General features: G+C 37.2%; 1 protein-coding gene across 2 annotated transcripts in view; it reads left to right on the top strand.

Annotated features, from left to right (window-relative positions):
* Window positions 1-19,929, top strand: part of bckdhb (branched chain keto acid dehydrogenase E1 subunit beta) — a 78,741-nt gene that overhangs the window by 19,621 nt on the left and 39,191 nt on the right. For both annotated transcript variants that reach the window (XM_061949652.2, XM_061949644.2), the window contains exons 6-8: window positions 49-157; window positions 6,163-6,260; window positions 7,103-7,213. In XM_061949652.2, the coding sequence (XP_061805636.1) occupies window positions 49-157; window positions 6,163-6,260; window positions 7,103-7,213 (318 nt within the window). The remainder of the gene's footprint in view (window positions 1-48; window positions 158-6,162; window positions 6,261-7,102; window positions 7,214-19,929) is intronic.

Raw genomic sequence — 19,929 nt, 5'->3', positions numbered from 1 at the left:
TCAATACTGCAGTTCCTAATTAAATAATGTATGTTGCATGTTACACAGGTTGTAGTGCCTCGTAGCCCAGTGCAGGCCAAGGGGCTGCTCCTCGCTTGCATTGCTGATAAGAACCCATGCATTTTCTTTGAGCCCAAGATCCTTTACAGAGCAGCAGGTAAGTTGAATACATTGTAAATATAGACCATAACTTAATTTTCTTTACAGTATATCTCAGCTGCAAAGTTCAATTAAGCTTGAAGGTAGGCATTTTGGAGCAATTCTTTCTTCTATTGTAATGTGCAAGTGTCACTGTGGCCAGGTTTGAGCCTAGATTGTATCCTGGCCTGGTGACAGTCATTAGTATTCTTCCAGACATTGGTAAACTGGGGACACCTTGAAATGATATGTACTTATCGTAATTTCTGGACGATAGAGTGCACCTAAATATAAGCTGCACCCACCTCATTTTTTAACACATTTGATTTTGTACATTTATTGGCCGTACAAGCCTATACCCCGCAAATGTACACATTGAAACATTGAATATTTACACAAGCGCCTGTGTTCATGTACACATTCAAGAAAAGACAGTGCTTGTAACATGTAGGGATGTAATGGTATCAAAATCTCACGGTACGATATCACGGTACGATATCACGGCAAGATATTATTGTGGTATATGTCCAAAAAAAAATAGTAACAAAAATACTTAAAAATGCCATAATTTTGGGAGAAAAAAGTGGCAACAAAGTTTAGCATAAACACACTTACTGTAATTGAACACAAACATATTGCTCAAGTGTTCTAATCATACTACAAATATGTATTTTATGAGCAAAGAAATGTACAAGGGCATCCAATGTTTAAAGCAAATATTTTTTTAAATTACAGATGAGTGTCTTTAAAGTGACATGGTAAACATACAGTGTAAAACAATAATGTTCACTTTTTCAACTTTTGCTTTCTGAGAAGCAGTGTATTCTACAGTGGACATGTTTATATCAGTTTGGAAAATGCTGTTTCTCAGTTAACTAACAATTTAACTTTTAATAAAGTAAAAACCTCACAAACTGATGTTTGGCCCCGCTGGGTGACAGTTCATAAGAGTGTATGCTCAGTGGCCTTGTGGTTAGAGTGTCTGCCCTGAGATTGGTAGGTCGTGAGTTCAAACCCCGGCCGAGTCATGGACTATCCCAGCCTTCCACATGGAGCTAATGATCTTTGAGAAGCTTATAAAAACCATGCAACATGAAGGCTATCCAGGCTATGTCCACACGAACACAGATGCTTAATAAAAGCATACGCATCTCTTCATTTAGGCCTCTTGTCCACATGCAAATGCATACTTTTGTCCTTAAAAATGCAGACTTTTGCAAACACTGGCCAGAGTGTGGAGTTTCAAAACTCACCGCTCAGCGTATGCGTGTATACGGCACCAACTGAGACTTGTACTCCTCTGATGACGTCAGGGTTGTGCGCTGTCATTTCCAAAGCTCAACAACACTGTTTTGCTGGCTTCAAACACACTACAGGAAGACTATTGTATGTTTGGACGTGAATATGCTGCTATTTTCACTCTACATTTAGAAAAAACATTAAGCATCAAAAAGGGCTTTGCGACACCCCTGGCCGCACTTATGACAGTCAGCTGTTTTGGATATGATTGCTGTCGAACCTCCAGCTGATAAGACAACTTTGACAAGCAATACTTGTTGCTTTATGTCATAAGAAAGGTGCAACATTAACTCATGCTTTTAGTCCTTATTTAACAACAGATCATGAAGTTAACATACGTGTGTTGCTTCCATTTGTGTAGATGGAGCTGGGCGTGACCGCTCTCACGTAAAAAGAGCCCGAGTGACTAAAAAAACATGATGTTGCTTTCTTCTTGTTAGTGTGTACTGATGTTACACAATATACACTTCATTGCTCGTGTAATCTAACACTAAGTCAATAATTAAATGCTTTATAATTCCACGAGAGTTTTGCAGTAGCACACGCAGGTTTTAAGCACTTTAACATTCAAGAGGCTTCCTTGGCTACTTAAAGTGTGTGCTGATTTTACACATGTAATATATCACCATGTTGCTGATTAAATAGGTTATAATTCCATGAGTGTTGTGTTTCAGCATCACAGGCATGTATGCACGCTTTAAACGCTAAAAGAGATTCATAATGTTTCCAGGGCTCTGAGTAATTGCAGGCTGGTTTTAAAGATAATGTACATGTCAGTGTACGTCTAGTATATCAAAATAAACATACTAAGAGGTGTAATGCCACCAAGCCAGCTGTTGCTGCTTTTTCCTGGCTTCTGATTGGACAAAATTTGCATGACAGCAGGCGTAAGGGTTTGTGTGGAGACATAGACAGTTTTGAAACCACGCTTGTGTGGGTAGAGATCGTGTTTACCCGGGATATGCATTTTTTAAACTCTCCGTGTTCATGTGGACATGGCCCCGTGTCATGGGACCAATCATTAAACCAAAAGTTTTCGAAAATGTTATATTAGTAAAATGCAGTTATTCCACTCACACTATGGTCTGCCTAAAAACCTGAATCAGGTTATTTTAGATACAATTTATTTCCTACATCTTAAAGGGGAACTGCACTTTTTTTGGTTCACAATCATTTTGAAAAACATGACGCCAGATGTTTTAAAAAAAAATGCATTTTAACTTGTAAATAAAAGTCTGCTTGCAGCGGAGCCAATGGGAGCTCCTGTGTGATATTGTTATTATAAGCGCTAACTCAGACAAACTATTTATAGCGGCGCCGTGATCACTTCCATGTGTCCCTATGTTTACATCGAGTGGTCTGCTGCTTTCTCGCTTCCTTGTTCCGTGTAAGTTTATTCTAGATCATAAGTCCTGTATCTCACCTGGACAGAAGACGTTTGAGTAGCTATTACGACAAGTTGGTACACTTTGACATTTTGTCCAATGCCCCCCACCTCTTTTGTTCGGGAGAATTATAAGTAATTCTTCGCCAAAATGAGAATATATGAACGTCCCAGCAGTCAGCATCCTAATGATAGCAGACATTTCACAGTAAGTGATGTTTTATTATGTTTGTTCGTTCTCGTGAAGTCTGCATTGAATAATGATCAGTGATGAGGAAAAAAACGAAAAACTATGTGATGAGTTTTTGAAATTAATGCGCATTGTATGCTTCAAATGATCAAAATATGTAAATATTAATTGTTATTATAAATGTGCCCTTTACTACATTACATATATATTTACATCATGTATATAATATCTCAATGGAGATGTTTGGATGTTTTTTAAGGTCTTTATAGGCGAAATTGCGTGGCTCCAAAAGGTTTCATTGTAAGCGAACCTTTGATCGCATTTATTTAATATTTAGAATGCAATTTTTTTTTTATAAGTACCGGTAATCTACTCAGTGGCCTAGTGGTTAGAGTGTCCGCCCTGAGATCGTTTATGTTGTGAGTTCAAACCCCGGCCGAGTCATACCAAAGACTATAAAAATGGGACCCATTACCTCCCTGCTAGGCGCTCAGCATCAAGGGTTGGAATTGGGGGTTAAATCACCAAAAATGATTCCCGGGCGCGGCACCGCTGCTGCCCACTGCTCCCCTCACCTCCCAGGGGGTGAACAAGGGGATGGGTCAAATGCAGAAGACAAATTTCACCACACCTAGTGTGTGTTTGACTATCATTGGTACTTTAACTTTAACTTTAACTCTGTCATGTCTCTCATAATGATTTTGAACAATAGGCAAAATTCCAATAAAAATGCAGTACCCTTCTAAAAGCTTGGAACAATCACAGGAATTAGGTTTAAAGCTGTAATTGTAAAGAACACTTGGAAATGGTTCTATTTGCATGTTGTCACAGAATAACCCAGGTGAATTCACTGCAATACATAGTTTGTTGTTATTTTTTCTGTGAAGTTTATACCCTAGCCTAAACAGTGCTTATTTGATAGGAAACTCCTGAAGCCTCCGCTTTTGGACAAGTTGGTATCAAACCCTGTTATTCACACATTATGTTTGGCTGATTAAAGTACATTATGTCTTTTCTGAGTTATGGAAAAATCTTGTGGAAGCCTTTGAAATGGGCCAGATAAAATGTTCTGCTGTAGAAATTTTGGTTAGATTGGTTTGTCATTCCATTAGTGGTTTAAATGTTGTATTATTAAAGTTAGTTCTTTTGGAATCCTAGTATCTTTTTGGTAACCGCAATATGTCTGATGTGTCTGTTTCAACCCTCATAAGTGTTGAGTCTGCATGTCTCCGATCGTTTTAATAAAAACCAATAATGACATATAGAAAATAAATAAATGCAGCCTAGTGGAGCATTGGTAGGCACTATTGGCTCACAGGGTGGTTTGGGATCCGGGTTTGAGTCTTGGCTGAAGTTGTTCTATGTAAAGCATCTTCTCCCTTTGCTTGTGTGTGTTCTTGAGTACTCTGACTATTCCCCAACACCCCAAAGCATGTACTTTTAGGTTAACTGAATACTCTTAAAGGGGTAATATGATTTTTTTTCTACATTTAAAACCCTTCCTTGTAGTCTACATAATATGTAATGGTAGTTTTTTGGACCATGAGGTAAAAAAATGGTTTGGCATAATCGGTCCCCTTTAATTTCACAGTGGTCTGAATGTGGTTGTGAATATCTTTTAAACCGTGTTTTCACTGGGTTTGGGCGATATGGCAAAAATATGACACAATATTTTTTCATATCATCAAATCTTGATCATCACTTTTTTTTTTTAATGTATGAAACCTGCCCTCTCTAAAACATCTGTACATAAAACTAAATAAACCAGAGCTTAGTTCAAAGTGTTATCAATATACAAAGTAAATAACTAAGCAAATTAAATAGGTAAACATAGAAAAATAATTTGTAAAATGTTTTCCTCAATGGTAAAACAAATGTAGAAAAATATAAAATAATAGTGAACATTATTTTACAGTCCTGAGTGTTTTTGTGCAGTGATGCAAATGACCCTATCTGGAGTAGTGAAGTTTTTTCAAAAAGTAAACATTTTTTAAACATTACCATTTTTATATTAGTATGCTAAATATGCTGTTAACATTATTGTTATTTGCAAATGTGCATCATCTTTAATAACAATACAGATAGTTTCAGGTTAAAATATTGGTCAGGTGTGGCCTCACTGCTAGCATAGTAGTAGTTGGTACTTCTTCAAATGATTAAGCACATTTATTGTGTTGCCTTATTTTTAAGGGTACTGACTGCATCAACTGTACATACTGTACCTTGTACATCGACTTCATATGCTCCGCATCACTTTGGTGACCCAGACCACCGCCATACAACCGATGTTAAGTTAGCTTTTTTCCCATCAATACGGTAACCTAAATCTTTGGAGGATAACTCAAAGTCACAAAGGACATTTATTTCGCTGCCCTTAGCTCTGCGTTTAGTTCCCAAGTTCAGTCATTTTTTTCCCTTCTGCAGAAACTTTAACCTGGAAGTGAAGCAGGAAAAGGTTGACTGATTGCCTGTTGTCTCAGACATTTCTCTCATGTTTGAACACGTTTATATAGTCACAGCTATTCATCGTAATCAACCGGAAATGTATCCCAGTCACCAATCATGGTCATATAATCTCACAGCCCTACAATACAGTTTGGCTTACCACACCACAGTATGAAAACCGTACATCCTGATTAGGCTGGCATGTAGTGGGCTGCTATATGAATCGTGTAACATATAACCTTGACTTTTCCATTCCATTCATATATTCTTTTAACTAACAGTAGCACATTTGGATATTTGTTTACCTTTTTGTAAGAAAAAAAACCTGAAGAACTGCCAACCTACTACGTGCTAGACCTGTGGTTAACTGGTGATTCGTTCAGAGTGGATCCTGCCTCTCACTGTTGATTGAATGACCCTCAACAATATAACTGGTGTTGAAAATTAAGGATTGAAAATAATGCATAGTATAGTATCGTCTTTTCAATGAGTAGGTAGGTACAGTCAAGGAGTATTACTCAGCTGTATTTCTTGTCTGTCAATAACATATTTGAGTGTGGGTTAAAGTCATGCCAGAGACATCGACAGAGCGGACACGTATTAGTAAAAAAAAAAAGAACAAGGTAAATTAGAACTTGATTAGTTGGTCGACGTCAACTAGTTTAACTGTAATAGTATATCTTGGCCTGTCTTTGTGTCTTTGCAGTGGAACAGGTTCCTACAGAGGCCTACACTATACCACTCTCACAGGCTGAAGTTTTAGAGGAAGGAAGTGATGTCACTTTGGTTGCCTGGGGGACACAGGTAGGTGATCTTAAGCATCATTGTCAGAATCTAAGGCTGTGCTGAGTAGTTAGGTTGCCATCTATCTTTAGAATATTTTCCACACACAGGAAAAAAGAAGTTAGACCAACAATACAGTATATGAGCCTCAAAACCAGTGGATTTACTTTGTCTATTACAAGCCTCCTGTGTCGCTGCAGGGTCTCTCAGCTGGCATGCTTAGACAATATATCTACATAGATGTCTCCACAACACCCAGCTGTGTTTAGCTTTTCATCTATTACCGGAAATGTCTACAGCACACTTTCCATTGTTGATGGTCCTTTCATTAGAGAGATTTGATATCACAGAGCCTGTTAGTCACCAGGAGTCAGATTCAGTTTGATTGTTCCCAGCCACTTTATCTGGCTTATCCAGGCCCGAATGTACCTGCAGCCTGGGAGGTGGGCTGACGGACATTGGAAGAAAACGTGCCTCTCATAGTCCGTATTGTTCTTAAAGGATTTGGCAAGATAGATGGTCCAGTAAAGTAGGGGAAACAATGGAACTCCGTTTTGAAACGCATTTATTTGTTTCCTACTGCACTACTCTTCATCTACCCTGCCTTCCAAGCTGAGCGAGAAGGAAAGCAATTTGAACACATAGTGAAACTTGTGATCCTAAACAGAAAAAATATTTGCCTGAATTTCTTTACAGTTTTTGTGCGAGGACTCTTTTCACCTCTAAAAACAAAATTATTTATAATAAAAATGTTTGTATTTATTATTATTTATGAATAATAATGACGAAAGAAACACAATGTATCAACAAAGTATCATGACATGTTATATGGTGTTTTGATTTTTTTGTATTCTTTCAATAAGGTTCACGTGATGAAGGAAGTGGCCACAATGGCTCAGGAGAAACTTGGAGTTTCTTGCGAGCTCATCGACCTTCGTACTATCCTGCCATGGGATACTGAAACTATTTGTAAGGTACAGTGGAATCAAATCTCAGCCGAACCATAATGAATCTGAAACATTTATAAGACAAAACTGATTTTGGAAAAGTCTAAATGAAACCCAGAATATTGTTTAGTTTATATAAGTTTTACATTATTTTTACATTTTTCATTATATAGGTTAATATTAGGACATTTACAAACCCCGTTTCCATATGAGTTGGGAAATTGTGTTAGATGTAAATATAAACGGAATACAATGATTTGCAAATCATTTTCAACCCATATTCAGTTGAATATGCTAAAAAAGACAACATATTTGATGTTCAAACTGATAAACTTTTTTTTTTTGCAAATAAAAATTAGAATTTGATGTCAGCAACAAGTGACAAAGAAGTTGGGAAAGGTGACAATAAATACTGATAAAGTTGAGGAATGCTCATCAAATATTTATTTGGAACATCCCACAGGTGTGCAGGCTAATTGGGAACAGGTGGGTACCATGATTGGGTATAAAACAGCTTCCCAAAAAATGCTCAGTCTTTCAGAAGAAAGGATGGTGCGAGGTACACCCCTTTGTCCACAAACGGAATACAATGATTTGCAAATCCTTTTCAACCCATATTCAATTGAATGCACTACAAAGACAAGATATTTGATGTTCAAACTCATAAACTTTATTTTTTTTTTGCAAATAATAATTAACTTAGAATTTCATGGCTGCAACACGTGCCAAAGTAGTTGGGAAAGGGCATGTTCACCACTGTGTTACATCACCTTTTCTTTTAACAACACTCAATAAACGATTGGGAACTGAGGAAACTAATTGTTGAAGCTTTGAAAGTGGAATTCTTTCCCATTCTTGTTTTATGTAGAAATTCAGTCGTTCAACAGTCCGGGGTCTCCGCTGTCGTATTTTACGCTTCATAATGCGCCACACGTTTTCGATGGGAGACAGGTCTGGACTCTTTTTTTACGAAGCCTCGCTGTTGTAACAGGTGAATGTGAATCTGAATGTGGCTTGGCATTGTCTTGCTGAAATAAGCAGGGGCGTCCTTGAAAAAGACGGCGCTTAGATGTCAGCATATGTTGTTCCAAAACCTGTATGTACCTTTCACATTAATGGTGCCTTCACAGATGTGTAAGTTACCCATGCCTTGGGCACTAATGCACACCCATACCATCACAGATGCTGGCTTTTGAACTTTGCGTCGATAACAGTCTGGATGGTTCGCTTCCCCTTTGGTCCGGATGACACGATGTCGAATATTTCCAAAAACAATTTGAAATGTGGACTCGTCAGACCACAGAACACTTTTCCACTTTGCATGAGTTAATTTTAGATAATCTCGGGTCCAGAGAAGCCGGCGGCGTTCCTGGATATTGTTGATAAATGGCTTTCACTTTGCATAGTAGAGCTTTAACTTGCACTTACAGATGTAGCGACCAACTGTATTTAGTGACAGTGGTTTTCTGAAGTGTTCCTGAGCCCATGTGGTGATATCCTTTTAGAGATTGATGTCGGTTTTTGATACAGTGCCGTCTGAAGGATCTAAGGTCACGGTCATTCAATGTTGGTTTCCGGCCATGCCGCTTACGTGGAGTGATTTCTCCAGATTCTCTGAACCTTTTGATGATATTATGGACCGTAGATGTTGAAATCCCTAAATTTCTTGCAATTGCACTTTGAGAAACGTTGTTCTTAAATTGTTTGACTATTTGCTCACGCAGTTGTGGACAAAAGGGTGTACTTTGCCCCATCCTTTCTTGTGAAAGATTGAGCATTTTTTGGGAAGCTGTTTTTATACCCAATCATGGCACCCACCTGTTCCCAATTAGCCTGCACACCTGTGGGATGTTCTAAATAAGTGTTTGATGAGCATTCCTCAACTTTATCAGTATTTATTGCCACCTTTCCCAACTTCTTTGTCATCAAATTCTAAAGTTAATGATTATTTGCAAAAAGAAAAGTGTTTATCAGTTTGAACATCAAATATGTTGTCTTTGTAGCATATTCAACTGAATATGGGTTGAAAATGATTTGCAAATCATTGTATTCCGTTTATATTTACATCTAACACAATTTCCCAACTCTAGATGGGGGGGTGTTACCCACATATGCGGTCCTCTCCAAGGTTTCTCATAGTCATTCACATCGACGTCCCACCTGGGTGAGTTTTTTCTTGCCCTTATGTGGCTCTGTACCGAGGATGTCGTTGTGGCTTGTGCAGCCCTTTGAGACACTTGTGATTTAGGGCTATATAAATAAACATTGATTGATTGATTGATTGATATGGAAACAGGGTTTGTATATAGTACCGTAACTTAAATAGAAATTATGAATAGTAACATTTTTTGTAGGGGGTGTTAGTGGTGTTAAAGTATGTGTGCTATTCGACACTAAAAGTCTTTAGATGCACAATTTGAAGTTAAACCTTTTCACTAATCTGGGGTGATTAAAAATAAAAAAAAATAGGTACTAAATAACTCCTGCATTTATTTAGTCTCCTTGTAATTCATGCTGTATTTACTGCAAACAATCAAATTTAGTCTATTTGCCTATCGTCCACAAACAAAATTGCTGCTCCTGTCCACGCAAACTCTTAACTATACAGCGCGTGCCCAGAATTACATTGTTTATATGAAATTCCTATCATTAAATAGGCTGAGCATATTCAAGTATAATAACTATCTTTGATACAGTATACTTAGTTTGAGATTATTTGGACTGATTTGACACCCAGTACAGCAGTAAAATGACTGAAGGCTTGAATTTGGAGCTGAATCAGGATGATTTAGGTGGCCTGTTAGCGATTAGACGACTAACTTCCATCATTCCAGCTTTTGCATTGAGGAGTGTCAGCCAGCATGTGCGTGCTGGCCTACCACAATGATTGTAATATCTTTGGCCTGCTGTCACTTACACTGGAAACAATTAAAGTAAGAGAGAATGGCACAGGAAGAAAGTGGAAAGGGATTTAGACCCCATTCCGTCCATTCTTCTTATTGTTGTCTATGTCTGTAGTTACAGCGTTAGCACTGAGCACTGTAGACCAGTGGTCCCCAACCACCGGTACCGGGCCGCACAAGAAAAAATAAATAAAATATATATATATATATATATATTTTGTTTTTATTAAATCAACATAAAAAACACAATATATACATTATATATCAATATAGATCAATACAGTATGCAGGGATACAGTCCGTAAGCACACCTGACTGTATTTCTTTATGAAAAAAAAAAATAATAATAATTTATTTTTTTAGATAAGCCCCCCGGGGCTTTCAAACTCTGTCTCAATGTATAACTTCCTCAAATATGCTAATATTCTGAGTAAACATTTTACAATTTTAGGAATCTTACAAACTCATTTGTCATTCAATCTTTTTCACTGTTACACCATGCAGTTGAACTGCTTTGGAAAGAGAACAACTAGACAGTAGCAGTCACCTTATTATCTTACACAGAAAGAACAAATTACCTTATAATCTGGCATTTTAAGTGAATTTGTGTAATGATGCATGTTTTTGGTTAATCAGTAATCTCCATTTAGTTCCTAATGATACTGATGTGATGGAAATTCCCGGTTTATGGTTATAAATAAACCCAATAGTATTTTCAGAGTCTTCCGATTAGAAGGTCTTTTTTCCACTGAAATGACAAAGCCCTGGCAAGAGTTGTAGGCATGTTGAGATCATTGAGGTCATCCTGTAGGCTTGATAGAACTGTTTGAAAAAGGCACAGTCTGTGAAATCATCAGCACGGGATCCAAGGTGCATGCTACCAGATTTCTTGTTGCCAAGGGATTCTCCAGATCCTCTCACTGTTAGCTATAAATTAGTTAAACAGGTCAGTTGGGAAAAGATAGCTGTCACATCCAGGGTGTTCTGAATATTTTGTGTAATACATTTTTTTATTTCCTTTCTCTTGCTCAATCAGCATATTTTTCTGTTACTGCCTGTTATTTTTTTCTTTTCCAATTCAAGATTTGAAAATGTATCAGAACTATTTGAAATAAGACTTGAAAAAAATCCACAGTCAAATAAATTGCAGTACTGTAATCCCTCGTTAATTGATGTTAATTGGTTCCGAACCTGATTGCTGCTAATCATTATCTGGTAAGTATGAATGTTTAATTATCCATTAAATAATAAAAATAATAAAAATATTATCATAGCTGGAGCCTAAATAAACTGTTAACAGCCTTTATATACGTTTTTAACATTATGAGAACGCTCTAGATGTGAAATAACTCCCACATATTGACATTTACACTCATTAAATCCAATATAGTAATGCAGCCTAAGGCTGAGCCGATCAGTGGCCACAATACTGAACAGTCAACCCTGATTGGTATGATCTCATCTAGTAGACAATATAACTGTATTATTGATATTCATAGTTTATATAACCATGTTTGTGTTTTAAACATGCTTAATTTAGGGCAAAAATATGTACAATTTGCTTAGAAAAAACCCAACCCTTCACCCCCCAGAAAAAATCTGCGCTAGAGTGAAGCTGTAAACTTCGAAACGCTACGGTATGAGCCAACAGGCTCAAGTACATATGTATAGTGTGACGGCAAGCCAATGGGGGCCAGGAAAGGGAGGGTAAATCGTATCTTAAGTCCAACACGATATGAATGGCCTACTGTGAGTTTGCCCTCGAGGTACTGGTTCGCTTTTGCTATGAGGCAGCCAATAAATGGTGCACATATTGTTAAAAATCTATGTTGAAATCTGTGTGACATATTAAAACACTAAGTCGCACAGACATGGCTTCGCCGTCTGTGGGTTTAGATGGGTGCCTTCGTTATATTGTCAAAAAAATAAATGTTAAAAATACAAACATACCTTTTTATATTAAGTTATTAATTATGAGTTAACCATACAAATCCTGCAATTATTTCTCATAATACATTTCAAGCACTTGACAGTCCTAATCTAAAGCAAATAGCCCTCTAGGATTTACTTTTTTGACTTCTTAAGAGTGTAAATGGATATATTGTTTAGCGCTACCATCCGCTCATACATTTTAGATTTAGAACATGTGATATACCGGTACCCCGAAAGATGCACAAGTGTAGCAGTCATACACACCACTGCACTGGCAGGACTCTGATGGTGTAGGGGAGAAAAGCAGTCTGTGTGTTTCATGGTGTTACTGGTTACTAGTTTTCATAGAATGGTAGTTATTTGAGTTGGAGGTCTCCTGGCATGCTACTACTCCAAAGGCTGGCTTGGCCCTCTGCCCAGTGTTAGGCAGTTTTTTGCTTTTTCTTATATTCCATTTTTCTTGTTTCCTCACCCTTTTCTTCCACTTTCTGGTTCACAACTTCCTTCACTGTCAGTCATGAAAGAGATTAAGTGGTTATACAACACTGAAACAAGTGCTTGTGTTACCTCTTGCCTTCCCTCCCTCTCAGTGCTGTAATTTAGCAGGCCCTCAAGTCTACCAAGCATTAACCTACTTTTATTAACCACTGAGCACCAATTTAAAGTCTTAAGCCATTAGTCAAATGTTTTTACTACTCTTGTTTGTCATAGATATCACTAAAGTATGGACCCTGTCACTGCCAGACAATTTTAGGGTCAGTCAAAGGCGAAAATTGTGACATTGGGCTAAACATTCACTTCTTGTTGCTATTTGGTTGACAGCTGAAGAAAAGGGGAGATAACCCTTAAGGGAAGCAAGGTGCACATTATTTTTGTCACCACAGTTTTTAAGTCGATTACTAAAAGAAAAGTTTCTTAATCGTTTTCAATTTAATTCACCCAATGCGTTTTAAAAACTATTTGTAAATCTAATAGCGATGTTGTGCCAAAGGGGCATTCATATTTAAACTTTAAAGCTGTCTTTTTGATAATACCCAGATCTTGGCAGTCAAATATCCAAAGACAGCAGGAGGTTTTGCAATTCACGGTCATAAATCAACTTATAATAAGCTGCTCCTGAAAATCCATTTGTGTTTGCACTCAAGGGTGTGTGCTTCATATATACAAGAGCATGATTGTGTGTCTGGCTGCATGTTGCAATTGGCTCTGAAAAGCTCTCATCAGCCTATGTGTGCGACTGGGTATATATTCCATGGGAAAGTGACAGTTTTGACCTTAACCTTTGAGGGCATGCCAGGTGATTGACTGCCAACCTTGGTGAGGCCACATTGTGGTATGTGTGCTGCAACTGAGGACAGACTCCACAAAAGCAGGCTAAATGAATGGTTCGAAGAATCAATGAAAGAAGGACTCAAGAGAAAAACACAAGGATGAGACAAACCACAGCGCAGAGGAGTGATTTAGATGTGAAAGCAGAGACAACCTGATGTAAAGAGATATGGAACGTACTGTAGATGTAGAATGGATGGTGGGGCTATGGCAGGATGAAACTCCATGTTGCTCATTACTTTGGGTGTGTTTCAAAATGGCAGTAAACAAGACATTTCACTGCAGTCTGTGAAACAACTCTGCTATCTTGTCACCAGCCACCAGAGCTGCTGCCCTCTCGAGCTACCGCCACTCATCAATAACAAAAGCAAGGGCAGAGGCTAGAGGAAAATATAGTGTTCCACCTTCAGTCATCATCAGTATAACACATCAGTGCAAATGCATGCAAGAGCAGATGGACAGGAGTAACAATAATTTAAATCCCCTGATAGAGAATGATGACCATCATTGTGTCATCATGTTGATATGGCTGTTGTCGTGAATATTGTCTCTCGTCCCTTCCACAGTCACGAAACCCCTCTGTCCTATGTTCTTTCTCTAGATAACATCTGTCTTTCTACACTTTCTCTCTTATCTCAACCCAAGTGGTCGAGACCGACGGTTACCCCACAGAGCCTCTGTTTTGCCGGAGTTTGCTTCCCTAAAGGGAGTTGTTCCTTGCCTCTGTCGCCAAGTGCTTGCTTATGAGAGTAAATGAGTAAAATTGACTTGACTTCAAGTCCCAGCCATTTCTCTCTCTCATTCGTCTTCAGTTTCTCTAGTGTTTCTTCTAGTAGCATGATATGGTACAAGCACTTATTAGGATTGTATGTTATGTCATCCAGTTTGTCCAGGATCACACCTACATGAGACTTTCACATGTTCTATTTTATGATTTTGTAATGCTTTCTGTTCATGTATTTGGTTTGTCTATCATTCACTGCTGAGTTTGACAAAGGTACTCTGTAAAAGTATAGTTTCAAACATTTTTGTAAAAAATAACCAATATCTTCAACACAGCAGACATTTTGTTTTGGAATATTTGATTTGCGTCACATTACATAGTACAAATACTGACATGTCCTTACTTAATGCATATGTTTAATATTGCTCAACCTTTGGTTAGATGACAAAAATACCAGTAGCAAAACTTGTTTGAAGATTGTCAAGCAACTGAAAATTGTGATAAATAAAATATCGTGAATGATATATGATTTATTTGATATTGAAAACATGATTGATTTATAAATTCATTCTGTCTTTGTTTTTGTCTTCAAAACATATTTTGCCAAAAACGGGTCTTATCATATTATCATATATATTAAGGCTTGGCTACAGTTATTGATTATTTATATCAACATTATATCCAGTAATCTGTTTTTTTGGATTGAGTTATCAAATAAAACACATTTTGCGGCCTCAATGCATCTTTTCGGGAAAATAGTTTAAATAAACAAGGATGAGAATATTATTTTTTTCTTATAGAAGCACATACCATTGAAATTGCTTATTACTCATATTAAATTAAAAAAAAGTTTAAGTAAAAAGAAAATCAGTGTAGCCTAAATTTAGGAATATATAATAAATAAAGAACCATCCATCCATCCAGTTTGTATCCCTCTCGGGGTCAGAGGGTCGGGGGACTGGAGCCTATCCCATTTGCACAAGCTAAACAAAAATACTCTGATAACGTATGTTAAATTGAGTTACAATGTATTTAACAATTTAAACAGACATTTGCAAAGGTATTATTTGGAGGAGTGATTTTTTTGAATATGAGATATATTTTTAGCATTAACATACAAACTGTAGATGCTAACATGTCCTCACATGTGTCTGAATAAAACATTAGTTTGTTATACAACCCAAAAGTAAAATGGCGTAAGCTACCAAAATAGACCTTATTTCTGGTTGTTTGTTACTCTTAAATACGTATGATGCTTACCGGTACTTGGAACGGGCTGCATCATTGATGTAGTGCTATAGTGAAATTCCAGCTCTGTTTGACAGTGCAAACATTTCACCACGATGTCTGTCTTCTTGTGTTTTAAATTCACCTAAACCTTTGACAGCTTCTCTCATCTTCTATGGGCCCTTTGCTCTCGTTCTCCCTTTGATTGGAGCCATCTCTCCTGGCACTCCGCTGTTTCTGCCACACACACACAGGTCACACAGTGCCGTAAACAGGATTTGACAAATACTGAGGTCAAAAATTGGCGGTCCAAGAGGAGCTTTGAAAGGCTGAAGTCATGGGTATCCCAGCACCATATGAATAATATTATGAGCAACAGAGTTAACAATCCACTTTTTTAAAAATTACTATGCTGAAGTTTAGCGTATTAAACAATTTTAACATCAATAAAGCATCATTTTAAAACCTTTACAACATTTCATCTCTGACATGGGTTTAAATCCAAGACCTTGTGCTTTGAATTTGAAGTACTAATGCTCCGCCACGAGAGGCACCAGAAGTTAAAAGGGGAATTATGTCTTCATATTCTAATCAGTAACAGAACATGACGTGGCCAGGAATACGTTTGGGGTAGAATTTCTTATGAAACGCCCTGTCATTAAATAATTTACATTTGATATCTGCTTTTTCACACAAAACGGGACCCCTCACAGACTGCAAAGCCCAATGCACAGCTTGTGTTCTGCGTTTAGGGTGGGGCGGCACCTGACTGACATGACAATGATATTATACCGACAGCATTTTACATCAATTTCATTCAGGTGAAACCAACATTAGTGGGGTCAGTATACATTGTTACTTTATGTTGACGACACATTTCGGATCATATTATGTTTAAAGTAAAACTAGACTTCATTGCGTTACGTTGTCTGGAGTTGTAGTGAGCTGTGCTTGACCAAAGATAGTACTGTGTATTGAAAGAGGATTATCTACTGCATATACAGCGCAAACAATGTCCTACACAAATTATTATTTTATTAAATGCATCAAACGAATCATCAAAGCAACAATACAAATTAAGCTTTTTTCTAATAGAATTCATCGATGAATCCTTGCAGGCCTATATTTATGTCAAAAAGATAATATATTTTAATACAATATGTTGTTGTTTACTTTGGAAACAGTTAACAACTTGATCCATAAGTCACTTTCATATTCTGACATTTAAATTGACATAGTACTGACATAGTAATTTTTAAATTTATTTGCACTTAACTCTTTTTTTTTCAAAGATAAAGAACAATTGTTTTTTTTTGTTTTTTTGATCTTGTCTTGGAAAACAATAGAAAAGGGCTGTTTCCAAACCTCTCGACTTGTTAGTCCCCCCAAAAAATGTTTGTTTGTATTGTTTTTGAATCGTGTTTCTTTTAGGCAGGCCTTGATAGCTTGCTCAGTGTTTTATTTTAACTTGCTTCATAAGGCTGAGAAAGGCAGATTGATGCATCATGTTTTGTTGATTTGTTTCTGTTGTTGTCCAGCAAGATTTAGTACACCACAGCTTGTGTAAACGTGGAAAAATAGGATGCACTGTATCGACTTGTAATACAAGTTATCTCTCCCACACTTTTGAATAATTACCTTTATGAACAACCAACTGTTTTGCTCTTTGTAAGAAGTGATCTTTAGCATGTGTTGCTATTGAAATACAAACTCATGTGTATGGTATAATTCCATGTAAGAAGAAACTCTGTTGCCAGCATGGGGTCTTGAGTTTTTATTAAAACATTTATATTTTACTGCCTGAGCCTCCGTCTACACACTGCATTTTTCTCTTTTCAATTCCTCAAACTGCTCAATGTTGTAATATTTTCCCATGACTTCACATTGATTCAACACTTCTAATATGTGTCAAGTTCCCCTTTTAAAGCAAGTGACAAGTATAGGTTAGGTCGACTTTTGCGAAAAGGGTCAAACCGTAAAATGCGAGGGGATGAGTCTGAAAACCCTAACTGATCTTATGAGTTTAAGGCAACGGTCAAAATTACTATGTAGACAAACCTCATGTCAGTTTTAAAATTGACAGGTTATTTTTTTGTGACAGCTAACCCTTGCTTGAAATTACAACTTAAACTAAGATAGCAGTGTCTTGCCTTTTTTTCAAACATGTTAGATTGTAAATGACAGATTCTGAATCCCTTTGTATACGCCACTGTTTTTAGAACGCTTGCTAAACTAGCCAGATAATATACAATTTTCTTGGTTGTACCTACAATTTTAGGACATGTCTGAACATTTTTTTCCCACAATATTTAGAAACATTGACACAATCCTGTTTTTATCAGATGACATTTGAAGAATAAAAGTTCATGCTGCTGTATTTATAATGACATATCTTTCCAATGAGAGAGACCTGCTGAAAGGTAATTTAATGCAATTGTCACGACGCTGTCCCCTCCTTTTTAGCTTGTCACCGTGATTGAGCATGTGATGCGCAATTCTCTGCCAAAGTGTTAAGGGCAGTGTTTTCTGCAAAGTCAATTCCGTAAGAAATCATGACATTGCTTACCTGTTAAAGTAGTCCCAATATGCAAAACCAACTTTTCTCACCTGTTGGTACATGTGTTTGTGTATTTGGGATTCCCCATAATCCTGAGCATTTGAAATCAAACCATGGAGTCATGGCAGAGATATTTATAAAACAATCTTGCTTTCTTTAAAATATGCTCCAATCAAGCCGTTTAGAATTTAAGACTTTAGTGACGTAGTTTGCCTTAGTTACGTCAGCAAATATCGCCATATGTGACTCTGCCCTTTTCATTTAGTCTTAGTCAAGAATTGTCTTCTATAAGTTCCTTATTTTTCTCTATTCTCTTGTGGGGCAGATTGCCCTCTTATATGCACATGCATCGACCTGTTTGGCCATTTTTTTAAAAACATAGCGCATAATTATAACTTATATCTTTCAGTAGAATTGATATGAAAACGCTAAAAACTACAACATGGCTGACGGGGTGTAGACGTAGTCAAAGGGGGCTGGCCTCGAGGAGGGCTTCAACATGCAAAAAAGCTGCCCCTAAACCAAAAGAGACAGTCAGAAAGCGGCTTGAAGATGGTCTGTGAAATAAATTATATGTAACATTTTAACAAAAGCACCACCATTACATTTTTATGTAGACCACAAGAAAGTGTTTTTTATGTGGGAAAAAAATCTAAATATGACTCCTTTTAAGATTATTGGCAACCTTCGTCGCTAGTGTACAATGGCAATTAAAAAGAGATGGAGGTTGTTACTGGAGCTGGAACTAATACATAGCTGTCACTTTTAGAAAGGTTTGACTTTTTTGGTGGTGCATGTCGAGCTACGCAGACGGTTTGGTTTGTGATAAGCGAGCCGGTGTAGTGTATGCTGGTCCTTGAGCTCTATCAAAGCTCAAAGTTTGCACCTGTAGTTATTGTCTTCCAGTGCTGTTGTTACGTTCAACATTCCTGACAAAGACTTTAGGTGAGCAACAGACTAAAACTATTTGCCTCAAATGTTTAAATATAGATACAAAAAGAACATCTGGCTGTTAACCACTAATATAGTATAAGGAATTTGTCTTTAATTACTGAGGCGCACAATATTTCCACCCGAAAGAAGAAGAAGAATAACTCTTAACAATGTGAACATCCAGACTTATTTTTGCTTCTAAAGGACTCAGGTATTCAGTATTGGTGGATGCCTGCCATTCCAGTTCCGACTTAAGCAGTTTTTCATATGGTCATAAATTGTTAAAACAATCTAAAAAGTAACATCTTGAAAAAGAGAATCTATTTTTTAAAGTTGGGAACTGCAAAGTTTTTGTCTGGACCAGTGACAAGTGGATTAGATTATATTATAGTGTGCGTGCGTGCATGCGTGGGTGGATTAGATTATAGTACAGTGTTGTTGCTTTTGTGGGGCTTTTTTGTTTGTGTTTTTTGCTGTGGTAGATAACGGGTGGAGCAGAAGCATCCTCCTGCAGTAATGTTGGGTTATAGAAAACCAAAATGCTGTGTATAGAATGCTGAGGCCTCTAATAACCATGATTGTCCCATTGACCCTGTGCACCAACCTAAATAAGCCCTTGACTCATAGTCTTTTAGTATGTCCCCTTTGCTCATATACAAAGCAATACAGTCAAACAGCTTCAGGTTGGCTAGCTGTTGTAGCATAACTTAGTATGCAGCTTGTCCTCAACTCCAAACATCCATTTATAGCACTGGTGGTATCGCATAATGTGTTGGTGTAAACAGGCAAGCAGCAAGTAAAGAACTACTGTGCAAGTAATACTAGTAGTAGTAGCAGAAGTAGTACGCGTAGTAGTAGTAGTAGTAGTAGTAGTTGTATTATTGGTATTAAGACAAAAAGTACATTGTAATGTAGCAAAGTTACATCTGAAAAGGTTTGGATATAGTACCTCACAAAACTGAGTACAACCTTCACATCTCTGCTCGCCAATATTTCATGATTTGTTTTTATATGTGACTACACTGAAGAGATGGTACTTTGATACACATAGTGTATACAGTGTAAATATACTGTATGTACGATACAATGTAGTGATGTGCTATCTGTCTAGTTGAAACGGAATACAAAATAAATAGGT

This window comes from Nerophis lumbriciformis, linkage group LG04 (assembly GCF_033978685.3).
Source record: "Nerophis lumbriciformis linkage group LG04, RoL_Nlum_v2.1, whole genome shotgun sequence".
In the NCBI taxonomy this organism is placed as follows: Eukaryota; Metazoa; Chordata; class Actinopteri; order Syngnathiformes; family Syngnathidae; genus Nerophis; species Nerophis lumbriciformis.
Note: the sequence above shows the minus strand (reverse complement) of the source record. Positions and strands in the feature narration are given on the sequence as shown.